This window comes from Cryptotermes secundus, unplaced genomic scaffold (assembly GCF_002891405.2).
Source record: "Cryptotermes secundus unplaced genomic scaffold, Csec_1.0 scaffold795, whole genome shotgun sequence".
Lineage (NCBI taxonomy): Eukaryota > Metazoa > Arthropoda > Insecta > Blattodea > Kalotermitidae > Cryptotermes > Cryptotermes secundus.
In genome coordinates, this window is record NW_019745094.1 from 372,397 (window position 1) to 394,740 (window position 22,344).

General features: G+C 37.6%; 1 protein-coding gene across 5 annotated transcripts in view; it reads left to right on the plus strand.

Annotated features, from left to right (window-relative positions):
- Positions 1 to 22,344, plus strand: part of LOC111874979 (poly(U)-binding-splicing factor half pint) — a 69,753-nt gene that overhangs the window by 25,980 nt on the left and 21,429 nt on the right. Inside the window, exons 5-8 of one of the 5 annotated variants that reach the window (XM_023870905.2) lie at positions 2,796 to 2,842; positions 14,185 to 14,401; positions 18,804 to 18,931; positions 19,190 to 19,403. In XM_023870905.2, coding sequence (XP_023726673.1) covers positions 2,796 to 2,842; positions 14,185 to 14,401; positions 18,804 to 18,931; positions 19,190 to 19,403 — 606 coding nt within the window. Of the gene's footprint in view, positions 1 to 2,795; positions 2,843 to 3,023; positions 3,083 to 14,184; positions 14,402 to 18,803; positions 18,932 to 19,189; positions 19,404 to 22,344 lie in introns of all 5 variants that reach the window. The other 4 variants (XM_023870907.2, XM_023870902.2, XM_023870906.2 and 1 more) reach the window with 4 other exon arrangements.

The following is a 22,344-nucleotide window of genomic DNA, read 5'->3' on the forward strand; positions in this document are numbered from 1 at the left end:
CTTACAGTTATAGCACACCTTTTGTTTTGCTGTGTTTAATTGTAATATTAATTTTAATATTCATTTGAACCATTTGCAATTTTTTTTTTCTGTTTTTAGGTAGATAATTTAATCATCATTCAGTGTTTGCCCCCCAAAAATTAAATACAGAACGTGAAATCCGTGTAACTTTGGATGCATAAAAATTATCTGTAGATGCTTCATTTTTACTGAATTATAAGTTGGGAATGGTGTGAAAGTTTTATGCTATAATTTATTTGTTCTCAAATTTGATCACTCCAGGAACGCCTGTCTTACTGGAGATTTGAGTATAAGAGGCCCCATCTAAAATGAAGTATTTTGCTTGAGAACTTCCTTCTGTCCTTCCTGTTGTAGGCACACTGCTAAACATTGTGTGGTGTACCACAAATTGTTTCTCAGCTATGAAGGAATAACAGAAGTGGCGGTATACAGCTGAGCTTAGACTGCCGCTAATGTAATTGTTTCATGTGAATTTGCTTCATTGGTATAGTAAATATATTATTATACAGCTTTCTGGTGAATCCACTGAAGAAAGGACAATTTGGGTACCATTCATGTAATAGATACTGCTTATTTACAGCAAAGTTGTACTGCATTTGGATAAACATAAACTTGTACAGTGGAATAGCTATTTAATGCTTCTGGTTTTCAGTTTTCTTTCATTTAATGTTCAGTTTCAGTGATCCCAAGTCAAAAATCTCATTGTTAAATTTTCTTCATGTAAAGTTTTCAAATCCATGGTCCGCAAAGAAGCCTTAAATGGGGATTCCACTGTATTATGCAGAAGCATGAACATGCTACCAATTTTAACACATTTATGGCAGGAGGGCATTTTCCGGCTAGTGAAAACAATGCTATAGCCATTAGTAGCAAATAAAGTATTTTTGTGCCATGCCAGCTTGAAAACTTGTGGTTCATTTCTTCATAGATATAATGGCAGACATTATTACAATATGTTAAACAAGAATCAGTGGAAACAAAATTTAAGTGAGACAAGATTTCAGTACTTCAGGAGCTGTTAGGAAAGCAACTGAGGAGTGCTCAAAGAATTGTTTCAGTTGGTATCTTTCTTTCCAAGACTGTATATACAAGGGTTGGACAAACTAATGGAAACACTACAGATACTGTATATATTTCTTTATTAATATGGTGTTGGACCATCTTTTGCCTTCAGTACAGCCGCAGTCCTTTTTGGAATGGACTCGTACAAGTTTTGAACGGTCTCTAGTGGAATTTTGTGCCGTTCTTCATGAATAACATCTTCAAGTTGCTTTAGAGATGCTGGAGATGGGAAACTGTTCCTCATTCTAAGCCTTCAAAACTGACCAGAGTGGTTCACTGATGATGATCAGATCTAATGATTGTGCTGGCCAGAGATGTTGAAGTTCACCTTCATGCTTTCCAAACCATGACCGAACAGTTCTAGCTGTGAATGGGAGCATTGGTGTCTTGGAAAAGTGAATCGTTGATCGGAAATGTCTAGATCATGGGATGCACGTGGTTACCCAACCTATCCATGTATTTCCTTGCAGTAATTTGGGCATGAAGGGTAATAATGGGGCCAAGGGAATGCCATGCTATTGCAGCCCAAACTGGCACAGAATCTCCTTTGTGTTTCACTGTTGGAACCAGACATACCAGGTTGTAGCCTTTTTTTTGGGGGGGGGGGCTGTTCTCCAAAACTTTTCTTGGTGTAGGGAACAGCTTGAAGAATGACTCGCCTGCCCATGTCATACACGTGTTTGCATTTGTCTGATGTCCAGGTTTATGGCTGTGACACCATCATTTATGCATCTGAACATTACTTTCAGTAATCAGAGGTTTAGCAATGGCAGGTGTACTATGGCTGTTGGATGTGACAAGCTCATGTTGGGCACTTTTTATGGAAACGGTCTTCAAGATCTGTTCATTTCTGCTGTCACCTGTGCTGCAATAGTTGTGTGATTTTTCAAAACAATCTTTCTCAGTCTATTACTGTCTTTTTCTGTCAATTTTTGCCCACTGTTCCTCTTTGCTGATGATGTCTTCCAATGATTCATATATGCCAATATAACCTTAGAAACTGTCACTCTTGATACCCCTAATAATGTGTCAGCTTTTGTTGCAGATGCTCCATCTAAGCGCGCACCAACAATCTGTCCTCTTTCAAAATTGGACAGGTCTTCCATTTTCCAATTCTTTGAAGGGACTATCAACACAATCAATAATGCATTGACATGAGCACTGTAGAGTGTAAAGAGACAAAGAAGAACATTCAGTGTTGCCAACTGAAGTTCTTTCAGTGTGGCCAGTGCAAACAAATTCTGTTCCTCAATTTCTTAGTATTTCCATTACTTCATTTACCCCCTGTATGTAGGAATGTGAACAGAATATATCAGTAATGATTATGTTGGTTTAACTTTTATTGTCTAGGAACATGGGTTTTAAATCTACTTGCACCAGAAGGGTGGTGGCCATACTTTACTTGGGGAGTAGCTGTTTATCAGTGGGGGAAAGAGGATTTAAAATCTCCTGCTCAAGATGTCTGGTGACTGGCTGGAATTTGTAATGCACAAACCCTCAAAGGGTTTACAAGTCTGATATAGGTTTAAGAATGGTTCATACAGCATATTTTGCAAAAAATGCCCTCTTGTGCACATAGGCGGGTATCTGGCTCCCTATGTGTGAATGTGATAAAATATATTCTTTTCCAGGAAGAATGTGTGTGTTTACATATTTTAAAGTTTCAAATAATAAATATTTGTTTTTCTTTTCATTGTCGTGTTGTTCTCCAGCAAGCTAAGTCGTTCCAGCGGCATCAAGCCATAGCGTTGATGTGCAGGTTAGTGTTCCTCGTATCTGTACATTTAGTGGGTGGAGATGTTGTTGTATGTCCTGTTCCCAGGTGGGATGCTGGTAGCTGGCGGGCCAGATGGGGCCTCAAGGTGAAGTATTGTTGTGTCTGTCTGTTTCCCACATTGAGGAGCAAAAACCAAAAGGGTGACACTTGTCTCTTGTTGCAGCAAATGGCTAGTCAAAGGAGTCAGGTTCAAAGACAACAGGCCCTCGCCCTCATGTGCAGGTTAGCAGACTCACAAAACTTCCATCTTAACAGTTCCTCACATGTCACAGCTTCAGCATGTATGTGTGAATGTGGTGGCTCATGTCCTTGAATGCTGTCTCTAGTTTTGTTTGTGTAAGAAGCAGAAATGTAAAATCAGAGTTTTACTTTTCACAGATATGTGTGATATATATGTACCTCAGATATTTTGTTGCCATCTGTACTGTCCATGCTGAAAGAAAAGAAAGAAAGCCTCAGGTTACCTCCACAATTTAGCCTAATATGGGGTCAGTGTATGCATGTGATCTGGCAGTATTCATGAAAGGAAGTTTTTTTGTGCACAAAAGATATTATTTATTTAATTGTATTCAGTGTGGGTTGGTAGTGTTATGATGCAGCAGTTGGAACCCCAGCTTCATATTTTGGAGGTCCCTGGTTGAGATCTTGTTTCAGATACAAAATCCACTGACCTGGAGGTATTTTTGCTTTTCTGCGTCACCCCAAAAATATGTTGGGACTGTGTCGTGAAATACAAGAGACCACTTCTTATGTATCCATTACCACCCTGTCAAATTTGTTTCATTACTTTGTAATGTATAGTAGCAATAATATGATCAGTTTTATCTTAAAACTCAGTTTAATAATATGGCAGTCCTACTGTTATAACTTTACCAAATAACAGATAAAGAAAAGCATTATAGAAATATAGGAAGGCCATGCTTTTTCTGTTTTTGCTGGATCTCTTTACCAATTGCTGTAAAGCTGGGATTACCAGGTTGCTTAATAAAATTTAAATAATGCCATAAAATATACATTAGTGCCTCAGATAATAAAAAATAATTGAAAATATAATACTCTGCATGAGTGTGACATTTCTAACATATATATATATATATACACACACAGTAGGAAGACATACTTGGACATTTTGCAGATTGAATCATGGTAGTCACAACAGAATTTACTTTGTCAGTTCATTCACTTGTGAGGAAAAGTTTAATGTTTTGTTCCCCCCCCCCAATTCTTTATTTTCTTTTCTGTGGGCAATATAATGTGAAATTGGTTTGTGACTGAGCTCTCACAGTGTAGTGAGGTGTCAATAAAATATGGTCTAACAAAGGGTTTATTGATTTTTGGAACTGTATATTGTTGTACAGGTTAGCATCATAATAATGAAGCCAGTGGTTGGCTGACTAGATACAAAACATTTTATAAGTGTAGTAAACCCATAGTTCTTTCTTCAGGGTTATAACGCTCTGTAGTTTGTTGAAAGACAGCCATTTCAGAGGATTTTGTTGTCTCCATCTTGGGTGTTGAAGAATAAACCAAGCAAGAAACCAGTAGGCAGCAAGTGGTGCTTGTTGTGCTTGCTGCCCCTTAAACCCGGAAGGAGGTGATCTGTTTCTCAGAAACATCAGTTGACTTTCAACAGACTATACAGCATTGTATTCCAGAAGGTAGAAGTCATCATGACCACTGATGGGAGGACCTTAAATCCTATGTAGTAAAGTAAGTCAGGATATAGTTGAGCAAGGTAAAGCTCTCGTGAAAGATGTCTGATAACTATGTTCTGTTGAATTTATAATCCTTTTTATTTCTAACCACATGTAATGAAACAAAGCACAGTTGTACTAGGAGGTGAGCTTTTTAGTCATAGACTCTTCGTAAGTCATGTATACTGCTGCATTTTAAATTAATTCCTTGTGACTAGTTCTAAACTTTTAACTTCAGAATCCCATTGTCCTCCAAAAATTTTGATGGAACTCTGAATGCAGGTAAAAAGCATAGGGTTACAAAAGCAACATACGAGTTTTTGATTGCCTATGAAAGTACAGTATTATGAAATTAGTAGGAGGTAAATTTTTCTTTTTCTAATAAATTCACTATATTCACTTAAAGGGCTTAAAAGTGAAACATGGAAGTATCTATAATTGTTGAAAAATGAACAGATTAGAATTTAACAGTTTTCTATAACCAACAAGATCCTACCAGTGAAAACAGGTTTCACACCATGTATATTTTTATACAGGGAGGCAATTTGGTGGCTGTGGTAGGGTGGCCCTACAGCATCAGTTGCTGTGTTTTCTCCTTGGTGAACTGTGACAGAGTGAGTTCGCTGAAATGTAGATTACTGGCTTCTTAGCATATGTGCCATATATATATCAGAATTAATTTTATATGCATGAAACACATGATCCATAATCCACCTCATACTTAGAGTGCACCAAGCATTAACATGTAATTACAGGGTGAAACTCCATGTGTATGATGTTTAATTCCTATATTGGAATATGGGTTTTGTGTTCACGTGTCTAGTCAAATGAAACCAAGCCTTGGTTGAGAAGGTTGTCACTCAGAATCCATTATGAACTGATCCCAGTTATTGAAACTGATGGATCACATGGTTCAAAAGAGTTAAAAAGTTGGGTCATGTGAGGCAAGCTGCAATATTGTCCAACTTATTTGTGTTAATAGTCAGTGTTTATTGATAGGATTTTGAATAATGTTTCTGTGGGGAACTAGAACCCTGTGAGAACATTTTTCTGACACTCCCAGGCAAAGTACACTTCACAAAATCATATAAAACAGTCAGTGCTCTAGTGTAGACTTTTCTGTGTCCAATACAGAGTGAATCTTATTTTAAACACAGTAAAAATGATTGAATCTGGTGCTTTGCAGTGCCACAGTTATGCACCTCTTTCAGCCACGTGATCCAATAATTTCTATAGTTTATATCTTCACAGTAGGGACCATAATCCCAAGTTGACATATTTTCTTGGTGTTACTTGAATATGCAACAGAACACAAAATATGTTATACTAGACAAGATGATTGGTGCACCATGAGTGCTGTTAGGATACTAGACAAGATGATTGGTGCACCATGAGTGCTGTTAGGATTTTGGGTGCTTTGATTTATGCAGATACAGTTATTTCTAGAAATACATAAGGTAGATGCTGTAGATGGGCTAGTAACTTCACCCTGTGACGTACCTGTAGTCTCACTATCACTGCAGCTGACCGAGTTGGAAAGATGTTTGCTGATGCAGTGTACATGCATAGCAGAATAACTGTGTCCTGTCACAGCCACCAGATACGCTAGCTGTTGTTCAGTGTGTGACTCACAGAATGAACAGATTTTTTTAATGTATGTAAGTGTTGGATACAGCATTATGGACATGAGCTTGAAGATTAGTGTGGAAAAGAAAAATATAAAAACATGTAGATGTTTTTGCAAAGGCTCTTCACAGGAAGACTGTGTTTCCTCACGTAATGATAATATTTCTAATTGGTATTTGTAGCTCGATATAAACACAAGGCATTATGTGCTGATAAAAAAATGGAAGCTTTGTAAAAATAGTTATACACAAAATGTAGAGCAGTAACAATTTTCCAAAGTAATCATTAACAGTTTTGATGTTTTATGTATCTGTCAGACCTCTGATCTCATTTTTACTGTCTTAAACGATTAAACTCAGCCCCAGACAGCTCATTCATCATAATCACTGTCTTCATTATGTGATGCGGTATCATAGGAATTTTGCAAACATATGTGGTAACTTTCATATATTTTACTGCATCTATCAACCCAAAAAAATTACAGAAAAAACAGACCGAAATTAGTTCTACTCAGTAGCCAAAAGTAAAAGTATGTGACAAGTACTTAGCATGTGAAAAATATATGCATCGTAGCCAAAGCAAAGGATCGGCTGTTTAAACATTAAATGTGATTTATGTATTTCATTTAGACATGTTTAAATACATTGATAAATCAAAGTTTGACATTCTAATATTGCCTGGGCCCTGTACTATTTGTAGTTCTTTAAGTATACTCAACTCTCGATTATCCGGGATAATGGTGGGGATGGAAATCATGATTAATCGAAAACCCAGTTAAGACAAATTTTATTAAAAGTAAGACTGTAATACTGTACCTTCATAATACTATAGGCCTACCTGTATTTAAATTTATTCAACTTCATTTTTATGTTATCTCATGGCCTATTTAATACTTTCTTTAATTACACTGGAGTATGAATTAGTTATTTCAATTACAGTGTTAAACAACATCCAACACTTTTTACGAATATTAACACTTAAACAAATGTAATATTTTCATTTGCTTTTTTGCGGCATTTTCCTTTTTACGGATATCCGTACGAAGCCTACGTAATATTAGCTTGTCACTTAATAAACTGTTCTCTTCACTCTCAAGATAGTCTAGTAAGGATTCCAAATGATTAAGAGCAGCACCATGTGATATTTTCTTACTAGCAGCACTGTCCACCTCTTCCTCATTCTCACTTCCCGCTCTTCTGGCTGCACCCCCACTGAACTTACGATTTCATCACTGCTTAACATTTCAAAGCCCGGCTCACACGAGTCGCAGTCAAACCACTCTCTTATAATTTCCTCATTGACTTCTTCTTCACCATGAACTTGGTTAGCCAGTTTTGTCAATTCTATGGCTATCTCATTTTCAGTGAATCCATAGATTTCGTCATCTTCATTAGTGATGAAAGGCATCAGTTTCTTCCATGAATTTTTCAATACAGATGGCTTTACTGTATCCCACGCTGTTGAAATCTCGTATATGGCATATGTGCTTGTTTAGCACAAACTGCTCCTGTTGTTGTTCCCTGTGCCCTTAATTGATTAAACCAGGTCAGCATTGCTGTGTTGAGATCATCATATGTTGATTTTTTCATGTTTTTTCTCCTTCATTCCGCTTGAATTAGAAGACGAAGCAAAGGAAATGAATTGATTCTTTTGTTTTTTCAAATCATGAACAGTTTGTTCTCCAGTACCGTATTGCATTGCTAATTGTTTTAACTAAACCTCTTTTTCCCAGCTGATTGATAATTTCAAGTTTTTGTTGAATACTTAACACAACATGCTTCCTTTTACACCCCGACATTTTGCTAATGCAATTGAAGATTGATACAAAGAGACTAACTGGAGTGGTGTATCTGTCCTTGAAACTTTCCACAAATCCTTGCATTCTTTCACCCCTACCCTAGAACATTGTGTTAGCCTAACGGGGCCAAAAAATGCAGAGCTCAGTTCACACTAGTGCGAAAATAGTGTTACAACTCACCATGTGAAACAAAAGTGAATGAATATTAAACAACATATAAGCCTAAAAAAAAGCCCAGGTTAAGCCGCAAACCGGTTTATCTGCCCCCGGATAATTGAGAGTTGAGTGTATATGTAAAAATTACTTTTTACTTTCCTGGAGAGGCAGAAGTTTGGTTTTATTGCAATTATTTTTTAATCATATAAATCCTTGGTTTACATATCACAATAGTACTGTTTGCCTTACGTTGTGGCGTGTTTATCTTGAATGTTTGGAGAAGTGGCAGGTACCTAACTAAGGTCTGTTCAGGTTCATAGTTTTGAATTGCTTACTTTATTTTAATGTACTTAGGATGCCCCCCCCCCTCCCCAAGTTTTCTTCTGCCAAATTGTGAAAGCCACAAGAGACTGTGACATAAACCACATGAAAACTTCTAAAGCCTCTACCACATATATTTCCATCTGTGGGCATTTGACAGAAAAGAAGTTACATTAAAGTTTCTCACTGTAGGTGTGAATGTGTTGGCATGCACAGAATGAATGTTAATAGTAAAATGGTGTTACTACATTGTACTATGTTTTTAGAATATCATGTACGTTTCTCATGAATATCTGGTGTTGTACCAAGTGACATTTCATATAATCTGAACTGCCCCTATGCTTATAGACTCATTTTAGACCAAAACTTGCTGCTTGCAGCAGCATGGCAGTAGTTCACTGCATGTTTTTTTTTGGTGGGGGGACAGCATAGGTTCTTTCCATGTCTGCAGTTCTAACTCTCTCTACTTAAAGAGAAGTTAAACTATTAATATAAAAAGGCAACACACACATTTTATACAGACCCTTATAATTGACCTCCTCCTACCTTCAGGCATGCATTGCAGTGTGTAAATAAGTTTTGTAAAATTTGGAACTTAGCAAGCAAATTATTACCATGCACTTTGAATGCACCATGACACTGCTGTAATGGTGCTAGTTGAATGTCATGAGGATATGCTTGCTATAGTCATACATTTTGCATGTTTGACATGACCACTAAGGGAGAAACCTCATTGGTTATGAATAGCAGCTTTGGAATTGTCACTCCATTATGCACATTTTGTAGAAGCTAGCTGCAAGGTTGAATTCTTTACTGTATAAAAGTTCATACATGTACGTTGCTTTAGGAGCTTGGGTGACATAGTCGGTATGGCAACTGGCTACGGGCAAGATGACCAAGGAGGTCAGAGTTCAAGACCCAGTAGGTTCACGAATTTTTTCTTCTCTACGTTGCCCACACCGCCTCTGGGGCCCAACCAGCCTCCTATCCAATGGGTATGGGGGGCTCTTTCCCTGGGGTTAAAGTGGCAGTGGCATGAAGCTGACCACTCATCTCCAACTAGTGCTGAGATCAATAAAAATGTGGATCTATACATCCACTCCCCCCATGTGCTTTCATGGCATAGTGCTTACTAGTTAGGCACAGGGGCAACTTTACCTGTGTAGTTGGTTTAGGCACTATACTACAAGCTGGAAGGTCGCATGTTCAAGTCCCGATGAGGCCATTGGATTTTTTTCAATTGACCTAATCCTTCCAGCCATACTATGGCCCTGGGGTCGACTCATCCTCTAACAGAAATGAGTACTAGGAATATTCTTGGGGGTAAAGGGCAGCTGACGCGTAAGGCTGACAACCTTGCTGCCATCTATGAGCCAATTGTCTATAAAATGTGGGAACCTCAACATCTCACAACCCTATGGTCCTCCACGGCCTGTTACAGGGATACCTTTACTTTTTTTTTTTTGCGTTACTTTATACAGGCAACTCTTGTGGGTGTGGATGCAGGTCCCATAGCAGCTTCAGTTTATTCTAGGTGCCTTACCAGTTTGAGTACTGATCCGTACCATGGCTGAATATGTTAAGCTTTTTCTTCATTCGGCACATTCCTCTTGGTGTTCCCCCCCCCCCAAACTAAACCTGTGATCCCCTGCTTTCTAACAAGCATGAATACACATGACCTTGCATGAATTCATTTTTATCGGTATGAACTTTAAACTGCTAGCTAAGTCTTCTTTCTTAACAAGAATTCACATGTGAAAACTTCGCCTTTAAATTATATACTTACTGGAAGAGTAAGGTACTTGGTTCTGAAGATAAAAAATCTAAACAAGCAGAACTTTCCCACACTATCCGATCATTTACACCATGCTTGTTGCCCAGATGACTGACTCATCATATCGGACAAATACAGAACATAACTGTTTGCTCTGTTCATGGTGTTGCTTTCTTTCCTTCTTTAACTTATTGGTCATGTCAGTGCGCAAAATGTAGAAGTATGGAGTCAAGAAAATTCTCATGCCATTCACCAAGTGCTTTCACATAGTGTAAAAGTAGGGATATGGTGTGCTGTAAGTGCATGGTGAATTATTCACCCGAGAGCTTGAGAATGTGTCTTGACAACTTGTTTATATGCTGTGAGGTGTTCTTGAAGGCTGGAGGAGGTCACTTTTATCAGTTATAAAATATTGCAAATTTGTATTGAATTTTTCCAGTTTTGTTTAAGTAGAGATAGTGATTGCTTCGAAGTATATAGGAAAAAGTGGCAATCATAATTTATGATCATGTCATGTACAGTTGTCCTGTATATTTGTAACTTTTTAACACTGAATATCAAAGTGAAGCTTATGAAAGCAAACATAATTTTAAAAAATAAACTTCCAGTTAAATGGATTAATTCTTAAAAATCCTATTTTTATTTAGGACTAATCACTTTGAAAATGCAGGAAATACAATTTGTTTCTGAAATGCTGCATTTTGGACTTCAAAACTAGGCTCTGATCAGTACTTAGCGATTAAATGTAGCATTTTAAAGGTTAACCTTTTAAGCGTGGCAGTCGTTACTCTTACCAAAAGCCTGTACAGATTGGGCGTCAGTTTTCTTTTGCGCAAATATTCTTGTCTGTGCGTGGACTTTGGGGTATATTTGTAGTCATAAAATTAAGGCATTCTCTCTGGGTTTATTTTTTTTATATTTATTTGAAGGATAGTCTATAAGCCAGCCTGTGGCTTATGACTGCAACTCCCTCTAGATCTGAATGTGACAGAATGTTTGCATAGTGCTCCAAAGTGGTTGTATTTCGATTGCAGAGTGATGAAAACGAGATTAAATGGATTATGGATGGTTGAGCACCAAGTGTAACTTGGGTATGACTCCCATTTGTTATGATAAAATGCTGATAAGATCTGATTGCAAATATAAATTCTGTAATGTTAAATTTATAGTTTTCACTAAGTGGCTGTACTACTGAGAACTTCAAATTTACAGTTTTCTGTACATATTGTGTCTGATAGATTACTGAAAAGAAAGCTAGCCTAATACTATGTCAATAGTTTCTCCACACACACCCCCCCTCACACACCGCCATTGGGTTATTTAATGATGCATTCCGTTTGAAGACTACAGCGTCCTGTGAAGGTAATAGATGAACAGTAAATTGGAGAGGATTCAGAAAGATGTGGGCATTGCCGAAACAAAGTACTGTCCTGGCATTTGTTAGGAGTAGCTGAGGAAAACCACAAAGAAACTTTGGTCAGGACAGCTACTGTCCCAGAACCAGTCACATCTAGATTGGCCTGTTTGGTAATAAAAAGAGCTGTGTTAACTTGTGTCAGTGGAGTGATTAGGTATCATAGAAATGAAGGCATAAATAAATCCTGAGAGCAGTGCTGAATTTTTTTTTTTGTGTGTGTGTTCAGAGTAGCTCTGGGATCCACCAAGCCTCCTATCCAGTGACAGTTTGTGGCTCTTTCCCCAAAAAAATAAACCAGACAGAAAGAACATCACTAACCACTTGCTTGGGACTTCAACTTTTTCATGTTGTTTTTTTTTTTATATACATACAAAGCAAGAAGTGATTCAAAATAGAAATTCTGCACCCTGATATGAACATATATTTTAGGGGAAAGGAAGTTCTTACTACAAATGCATGGTACTGTAGGGTAATTATTTTTCTGTTATACTACCATGTGTACAGTTCTGAATCAAGTATATTCTTTGTTATATTAATCCCATAGCGTAGTGTAATACACAGTTGTCAGTTTGTTGAAATAACACACTACCTTAAGTTAATAATCTACCAAATGTAGGATTTGAGGTTCTCACAATGGTGGTTATGAAGACTACTGTCTTATAGAGGTGGGGGAGGGCACTAAGCTGCAAACTGGAAGGTCACGGGTCCAATTCCTGATAAGGTCATAAGATTTTTCAGTTGACCTAATGCTTCCAGCTGCACTAGGTATGGCCCTGGGGTCTACTCACCTTAACAGATATGACTACCACGAATCCTCCTGGGGGTAAAGGGGGGGCCAATGTATAAGGCTCACAACATCACAGCCATTTGTGAGCTGTTTTGTCAAGAAAATGTGGAAGCCTCAATTTCTCAAAACCCTATGGGCCTCCACAGCCTGTTATATGGATAGCTTTAACTTTACTGTTTTTTTTTTTTTTTGGCTGTCTTCTGGGATGTAATGTTGTGTAGTCCACTGAATGTCGGGCAACGTTTGAGGGAAACATACCGCCTCCATCGTTGGGGTTGAATAAGCTGAGCAAGATACCAGCATGAAAGCCGGTGGCAAGCAGAGTAAGCAGGTAGCTGGAAATTTCTGATTATGTAGGAAGCAGGAAGAAATTGGAAGAGTGGGCCCCAGTTTCCATCAGTTTGCCTGTGGGACATAATGAAACTGCTGGACTTTCACTCAACCACCTTACTAACCAGTAGGAGACAAGAATAGGAGTTTGGGATGGCGGGGAATTTTGGTACCCTGCCCCACCTATACACTTTTCCCTGTTGTTTTGCTAGACCAGCAAAACTGCCCATTTTCAGGGTTATCCTGAACTCCTCTTCTTATCTCTGTTTGCTTGGTGGTAGTGTGAGAGTGCATTGGTGTCATTGTATCCCATGGGTAAGCCAATGGTAACTGGGGACCACACTTATGTTTCCCTCCTGCTTCCTATGTATGAAATTTCAAGCTAGCTGATTACTGTGCTTGCTATCTGCTTTCATGTTGGTATCTTGCTTGGCTTATTTGTTCATTCGGCAGTCATGTGAGAACCCCGCAATTTCATTGTATCGCATGGGTAAGCCAATGGTAACTGGGGACCACACTTCCATTTCCCTCCTGCTTCCTATGTAATCTGAAATTTCCAGCTAGCTGATTACTTGTACTCTGCTTGCCACCTGCTTTCACGGTGATATCATGCTCGGCTTATTCGACCCTAAAGATGGCATCAGCGTGTTCTTACGAAACGTCAGTTGACTCTCAGCAGACTACAAGGCACTATATTCTGGAAAATAGTACTCCTCGATCTACCTTGTACTTCTGAGACTAGCTAAAAATGAGTTGTCATAGATTGACAAAGAAATCATATACAAAACAGTCCCTGTTTTGTGAGATTTGAGGTGCTCACAGTGTTGATAATTGCTTTGTTCTGAAATCTGAAGCCGTGCAGTCTGGTAGACATTATGAAACGTCAGTAAGCTGCTACTATAATACGTGACATCATGTCCCAGAAGACAGTACTGACCGCTTGAGAGTTTGAATTTATGATTTTTTCTATAGTGAATTTTGGAACTTTCCATTATAATGAATATCTTGTTATAATGTCATTAGTTTAAATTGCAGGTAGATTGATATATATATATTTTTCCATGTTTACTGCAGAAATGGAAAGCAACGTTTTGGTCTATCTGAGCCTGAAGGAATCCAGTTTTGTTTAAAATTAAGGGAAGCAGAATTTCGTGTAAATATAAAACTGAATTGAGATCAGCAATGTCTTATCAATTCTGAAGAAAGAATTGGAGGACCAGGAGTACACATCTTTCCAAGAATACAGACTTGTAGAAACAGAAGAATCTTATGTTCTAAGGACTTGCTTTGTTGCCAGTTGTCTGTATATCTCTTATATTAATTCCCCTTCTTTAGAAAAGCACTGTTTGACATCCGTCTAATTTCCATCTTGCGAAGTTCAGAATTTGTGTACAATTTCGATGATGTGTCTCTTTTTGCAGGGTATATGTCGGGAGCATAAGCTTTGAACTGAAGGAAGACACAATAAGACAAGCATTTCTGCCGTTTGGTCCAATCAAATCAATCAACATGTCTTGGGACCCAGTGATGCAGAAACATAAAGGATTCGCCTTTGTAGAGTATGAGATTCCGGAGGCTGCACAGCTGTCCCTAGAACAGATGAACGGCGTGATGATCGGGGGAAGAAACATCAAGGTAGAAGTTCCTTATTCGAGCTGTTATCAACAGCTGAACTTCAGTTCTCCATGTTTTTACCATTGTTGGTTGTGACTACAATTGTGCTGACTTGCTAGCTATTATTTCTAATAAATATAGCACATACACAGTAATTTTGTGTTTCTTGGGACAGAATTTATGATAATTGTGTCCATAATCATATATTTGCATTAATTGCATGAAAAGTTTGGAAGTTATTAATATGAAATAAAACTTACAACAGAAATCATAATTTGTGCCCACAGAAATCTCAAGGTCCCTTCTCTTTTTCACTTTCTTTCTTTCTCTGTAATATACCAAATGCCCAGTGGGCACTGAAATTGTATCAGGGTATTGATCATTTAATATTACTGGATATTTTGAGGTCAGTGTGTAAGCAAGTTATTATTATCCCTCAAAGTTTTGTAAATTTTAGTAACATAGACACAATCTTGTGTCACATATATTGTGAAAATTGCCTAAAAATTGGTAAGATTGGTGGTGCAGTCATGTCTTCTGTAAGAATTTCTGTACAATTATGCTTTTGCATTTTCTCAGCCTTTTGGAATATTAAGAATTGTTCCAAAATTGTTACTGTTTTGTATGTTATGAGATTGAGCCAGAATTCTGTGTAGTGCAGTAGCAAGTCCTGAACTTGTCACAGCTGTGGTATTGCAATGGAGAATTTAGGGTCTGCTGAGTTCTCTAACACTACACTTCACACAATACACAGTATGGAATGCAACATGGAAATGTTTTGTCATATGTTTTGTTGTCAGAAACAGTGGAACTCTCCCACAAATGGTTAAAATTGGTGCTACTCTTCCATCATTCTAAGCAACTAATTCAGCCTTTATTTCTTTATTTTTTATTGTGGGGCAAAACATGTAATCCACAAGAATTGCGTTCCCATGAAGCAAAAATTGCGTTGAAGTAGGTGTCAATATATGTACCCCCATCTTCCTTAGTTTTCTATATGTAATATTCTTACCTCATTTCTTACTGACTTCTATCCGGTTGATGTGGCACAAGATAACATGCAGACTACATTTATTCTGGGACAAAAAATGAAAGGGAAAGTAACAACTTCCACAGACATTAAACTTTGGAGTAAATTTGTTTAATGAAAATTCTATTTCCATTAGATATTTTAACATCGTGGAAATTAGGTGACAGAGTAAGCAGTTTTGTTTCATTGCTGCAGATTGTAAGTTCTTGTTTGGCAATATAATCGTAGTATGTTACTGTAGTTCGTTTTAAATGATGTGATAGCTTGTTTCTTGTAACAGGTATTACTATCTCGCCTCTCCATTTACTGAAGGGTTACATCTTGCATCAGGTATTTTCTGAACTTAATATTTCTCATCTGCCCCTTGAGTAACAATGTTACTTTAGTTTCTGAACCCCCCCAAAGAACACAAACTTTGTGGACCCAAGTGACTTGTCACTGCTTTCTGCAGTTGCATGTCCCCTGGATCACCTTTGCCTTCTTACTTATCTTTGATTAAGAATATCTCTTCCATAATTGATACACTGTAATCTCTTCTCACCTCTGACCTTCCAGCAGCTGTGCCTACCATTTATGTTACCCTCCTATAATCACTGCTGCCAATATCTCGATATGGGCTTGAGCAAAATTTGAGGCAGCAAATGGCAGTTGATATCACTGTATTATGTAACACATAACAGTATTGGCCACTCATCGTCATGAGAAGTGCATGAAGGCAGCTGTTCGTTTTAGGAAATCTCTTAAGGTTATGTAGTGCCTTTCCTCCCCACCATGGTCATTGTGTTCAGAAATATGCAGTATAGTTCTTTAAACCTAACACTGCTGCGGTCGACATATGTTGATCTCTGAAAAACATGGCATCCTTGTTGCGATTGACAAAACCCGTATTGCGACTATAGAGTTTCGAATCTCAGGTTTCTTTGCTCCAGTCTCATTCAAACTTGGCGGGTGTATAGAGTCATCTATTGGGAACATAATGAAGCATCATTCATTTCAATGGCTGCATTGTTCTGCCCTCTAGTTTAAGAAATGTAAAAGGTTGCATCTTCACACCAAGGCACGCGCTCCATGGTCATGTGATGCGGGTATTTCACAGGGCTAGTAAAAATGGCTTCGTATAGTGCGCGGTGCTTTCTATAATAGTTTTAAATAAAGTTGTGGACTTTGGTCAACATGTGACATAGTGATAAGACTAGGATAGTGAATTATGTACTTTTTTTGGCCATCTTGGACAACCCTGATTTAAATTGACTTTTCCTCTGTGAAAAATACTGAATAATTCAACATTTTTGCAACTTCTGCTGCCTGTTCCCTGTCTGAGGTAAGATTAGTTACATTTTATCACAAATTTTCATATTTTGCACTTGAATTATTTATAAAAGATTTGTTCAAAAGTAATTCAGCACAGAGGGTACTGAAAGTTACTTAACATACTAGCAGCGAAAGGGTTAAGGTATAAATTATATCTTCAAGATTCTTGACCCTTTATTCACTCTGCTGTTTAGTGCAGCGTCTTTTAACTGTGTTTACTGTTCACATGTAACTTCCCACAAGATGTTCCTAATTTTCCGTATACATGGTTTAACTCTGGCATGCCTAGTGTAATGGACCTATTGATTTAAATGCCCTTTATCTGTATCACATTTTACAACACTGCTTACAATATTCATATTTGTAGTTTGTGTTCACTGCAGCAGTGTGGTTAAAACAAATTGTTGGCATTATTGTATGGTTCTTGTTTCACTCTTAGAGGGAGAGTGTAATCTCCAAGCTATATATGATCAGTTGATATATACCGTGATTATCTTTTCTTTTTGAACATTCACACCATGTTTTACTGTTTGTGGGAATGCTGCACTGTAATAAATTAGGTCTTTGTTCATAACCTGTCATTCCCATGAATTTGATGAATCCTAAAAATAAAACCTGTAGTGGTTGTGTTGTAAGCTGTAATTCCAGCCACATAATGCATATTTTCATGTGCAAATTTTATGTCAAGTGATATATGCTACATAAATTGGATTCCATGTTGCTTCCAAGGGAAGGGTAAGCTATGTAGTGGACAATTGTTTGCTTTAATTGTGAACATCCAACCCTGAAAACAGAACCGTGTTTAACTTGAGATGCAGACAAACTTTCCCATTGTCTGTAGAATATCGTTTAAAGGCGTGATAATTACAGTTACCCTCTAATTGGCATGCTGATTTTTGCCTGTGTCCATGTTGTTTCTAAGTGAATTATTATGAAAAGTGTTTCCATATAGCTGAGATAATTTCTTTAATTGTTTCAAAATTTTTCTTTTTTGGCCACATTTAATCTTGGAAGTAATATTTCGTCAGCATATTTTACTTATAAATTGCTCAGTATTCATATTTTTTTTTAAAGAAATTTGTAGCAATAAATGCAATTGTTCCATGATAGCTTCCCTATTCATACTAAAACATCCTTTAATTTAATGTATCATTGTTCATTTTATGTCATTCAACATGATTAAGTTGGCCCCAAATACATTCCTTCTTTCGCAAAGTCTCGTACCTTAGAATATCGTGGCGAGAGCAGAATGAAGCAGGGGCTGTGTGTCTCAGAGACTCGTGATGATAATCGTTGGGGGAGCCAGGGGCAGGGGCTGAGAAGCACCAACTGCGAGGGATGGCCGTGAGTATGAGAGAAGAGCGCACACACGGTAATTTCCACCACTCATAGCTTCAAGTAACAGGTTGTCAGTACAATGTGTGCATTGAAGAGCATACATTATGGACAATACCATTACCTCAAAACAGGTCATGTAATTTTTGTGGTAAAAGTCAAAGTTGCAAACAAAACTTTGTTTAAATGTGGCTTTGCTGTAATTTGGCATTGATATTTGGAGTACTCTTTGTTCGATTATAAACGTTTGAAACTGAAATTGACATGTTTTGGGGTAAACTATAAAGGCAGATCATATATATTCAGAAGTAATGCAGCTTAATATCAGTAATTCCCTTTACAAGATACATGACTCTGTAGTGAAATTTTAAAATACATTTTGTGTCAAACTGTTTGGCTTTATACAAACCATTTTTTTTTTTCAATTACTGATATATGGTGGAACTATCTTATCATTTTACTTGTCTTGCGTTCATTTGTTGAATTGTTTACTGCCTTAGTAAAACATTTCTTTTCAGCTTTTTCTACTCACAGGTTTCCTTGCGCATGTGTCGGGGTCGTTGCGAGGAGTGTCTGCTTTGGCTGTGGAACCGTGGTGCCTGTGGCAATGAATGATGTACCATTTGAGTTAACTCAGCCCATGCTGATTAAATTAAGTTTTGCTATATAAAATCGGGAGTCTCCGTGATGACGTCTCGGAGGCGTACCGACCCATGTCTTAACAGTTTAATTGTCGGTGTCCTACTGCAGGTGGGACGCCCCAGCAACATGCCCCAGGCGCAGTCTGTTATTGATGAGATTACTGAAGAAGCGAAACATTACAATCGGATTTATGTGGCATCTATACATCCAGATCTCACTGAAGAAGACATCAAAAGGTTAGCGTTATTTACATATTCACATGTTGCAGTAAATGTAAATAATATTTTACAGGTAAAGAATTGCCAATTCACTTGCAGTCTTGAAAAATTGCACATGAAATCTTGGAAAATAAACTTAAATTTAATTTTATTAACTACAAATGGCCATTGTGTGGGAAACTCAGTTCCAAAAAGGTTAACTTCATTTTTGTTGTCTTATCGTTTCTAAAAGACCTTCCATTATAATTATAAAATTACAAAATTTGTCTTAAACAGTGTGTTTGAAGCTTTTGGGCCAATCAAGTACTGCAAATTGGCTCCTGGCAGCACTCCAAGTAGACACAAAGGCTACGGTTTCATAGAATATGAGACTCAGCAGGCTGCATTAGAAGCCATCGCCTCGATGAACCTGTTTGATCTTGGAGGCCAATACCTGAGAGTGGGGAGGGCAATTACCCCTCCCAATGCACTGCAGGTGAGGCAACCCAAGGTACTTGAAGATTTTTATTTTCTGTATGAATTTGTTTAATATTGTCCTTAAGTTCAAAGTTGGTTATCATGGTTTTTATTTCTGGCAGTTGTAATTTGTGTCATTCTTATACTCAAACACTGATCACATTCCATAATTCACATTGATTTTGACACATTTTGTACTTTGTGTAGTTGTCAGAATTTGGTCAAACACTGATTCATGTTCCGGGGCACACGGTAGCATGGTTGGTTGAGGGGCTATGCTACAAGCTGGAAGGTCGCAAGTTCAAGTCCCAGTCCCAGTGAGGTCATTGGATTTTTTTCAATTGATCTAATCCTTCCAGCCACACTATGGCCCTGGGGTCGACTCAGCCTCGAACAGAAATGAGTACCAGGAATGAATTAAATAATTTTCCTGGGGAGTAAAGCGCGGCTGGCGCATAAGCTTCACAATCTTACTGCCATCTTTGAGCAGATTGTCTAGATAATGTGGGACCCTCAATGACTCGCAACACTATGGGCCTCTACTGCCTGTTGCAGGGATAGCTTTACTTTTTTACTTTTTACTGATTCATGTTCTATTAAGTGACAGCAGTTTGTGCCCTGAGTTTTAACTTAATATTGTTTCCAACAGTCTCTCAAACACTTAGCGTTCCATAACTCTGTGATTTGTAACAAAATTTGTAGTTTGAGAAGGGTGAAAATTCCGACAAGACTGATGGGCAAGTTTAGCATATCCCCTTCCAGATGATTAAATGCTATTTTAAACCTGTTTGACAAGTGGCATTGCCTAAATGTACAGGTAGTAGCATTATTTATTGGAAAACCAAACCATTCTACTGAATATACTGTGTGTCATAAATACAGTTGTGTATATTCAGAGTTTGAACTGTTGGTCGTAAAGGATTTGTTGAGAGTGGATGAAATATATCACAAAAATATGAAGTATTTTGTTAGCTCTTGCAAGTAATTGCTAGCTATGTAAAAGTGTACCCACTTGAACAGACACTACCATGCTCTTTATAGGAATGTTTTCTATAGCAGAGGGTAAATACCTTTTTTCACCTATAGTGTGGCATATAGACCTGATGCTAAGCAGTGAATCTATAAACATCCATAAACATCTATAAAAACCTGTTTTCTTTATGGTGTAGTGTTTGTGTTAGTACCAGTAGTAAAGCGGTTGGACTTTGAAGTTGTCAAGGTAGAGAATTGAGCTTTATCTCTGGAAGCCTATGCGTAAGAATAGCCTTCTTTCCTAGGTTTGGGAAAAGATAAATAATTTACTTAGCACTGTGATTATCAGTTTTACATAGCAAGGAAGTTATATATGGTTTCACATCTAACATTCACAAGATAGAGGATATGCCAGAAGGATTATGATTGTAATGCAAGTCTCTTGTATCTTTGTCCTTTCTCCTCCTGTTGTTGCACTTCCTTCCTATGTTTGCTGAGTTAAATGTATTTCAGTGAATGGTATGTATGGTAAGAATTGTCTCTTTGTGTACTTGTATCATAGGTTATATAGTCAGTAGTAGCAGCATTTATTTGTTTCATGTGCATGTTTGTAAACTAACTGGATTAATTGTATTAATTTTAGTTAGTACTTGATGTGAGCTGTGTAGAACGCTTTCCATTCCCAATAATCATGCCTTCATTAAGTATCTTCTTTGACACATGGAATCATCTTTGAGGTCTCCATTTATATCTTGGAGGTGCAGTATTTCCCTGAGAAGTAAGTTTTTCAAGAGGCCAGCCAGAGAAACTTCCTGTGGGGAAAGTATGGAGATTGTGTTACTTCCCCCCCCCCCACCTTCATATTGACCTAATTGCTTTTGTACATAAGTATAGAGCATTCCAAAAAGTGCTCAATAAATAAACACTGTTTTCCCCACCTTCATATTGACTTAATTGCTTTTGTACATAGTATAGAGCATTCCAAATAGTGCTCAATAAATAAACACTGTGTTTAAATGCTCTTCAATTAATAGGTACAGGGTCAGATAGCACATAGAAGCAACAGAAATGTATATTTTGACTACTATTGTTAACATTGGTATGTCCTTTTATTTAACAACCCCAGTACCTTGATATTTTATGTATATTACTACCCTGAAGCAGAAACCACTTGAAATTCAACATGATGCCTCGGAGGTGAATTGTGTGATAAATGCGTGCAGGAAGTTCAGTAGTGCTTCACCGACTGAAATATCTTAAACTAAGAATATTAATGCAGTAGATTAATGTATCCACTTGCACTCTGTATGATAGTCTGCCCGGAGGGTCCTCTTTGGGACCGTAGGTTGGTTGGTCCCTTCACTGGAGGTTGAGCATTGTGCAAACTGGATTCGGTTACATAGTGCTTTTCAGTGTTCCACAACCTGTGAAAGCCACCCACATGCTTTTTATGTGTTCTGCATTTTGATTTTGGTGTAAAGTTTTGGACACAAGAAGTGCATTGAACAAAACAGAATTTAGAATGTATGGATCACCTTTTTTTTTTGGGTACTGATTGACCCTGCTCACACCTTTCATTTATTTGCATTTTGCACTAAAGCTGGGCTTCTTTACTGCCTCGTCAGCTTTTCTGACTTTCTTTCCTGAGTTTACCATTTTGGAGTCATGAATTGTATTAATCATGCTCACTACCTGCTTGTCTGCAAATTTGGAGAAAAATTTCACTCTTTCTGCAGAAAAAGTGATGTCCCTTTTGTTAGGTATTTTACAAATACGTCAAAATATTGTGGAATTCCACTATTAGTCCTTATGGTACCACAAAATTTTGTCTTCATTTGGCATTTTTTCAGGAGCATAGGCACAAAGTAAATGGAAATTTGGTTTTACAAAATTTAGTAGCAAGTGCAAATTTTCTGTCTTCTTTACAATTTTTTATTTTAAAATCCAAGTAAGTACTGTATTTTCCCCCTGTCATGTTTACTAACACCAGGTTGAATATATAT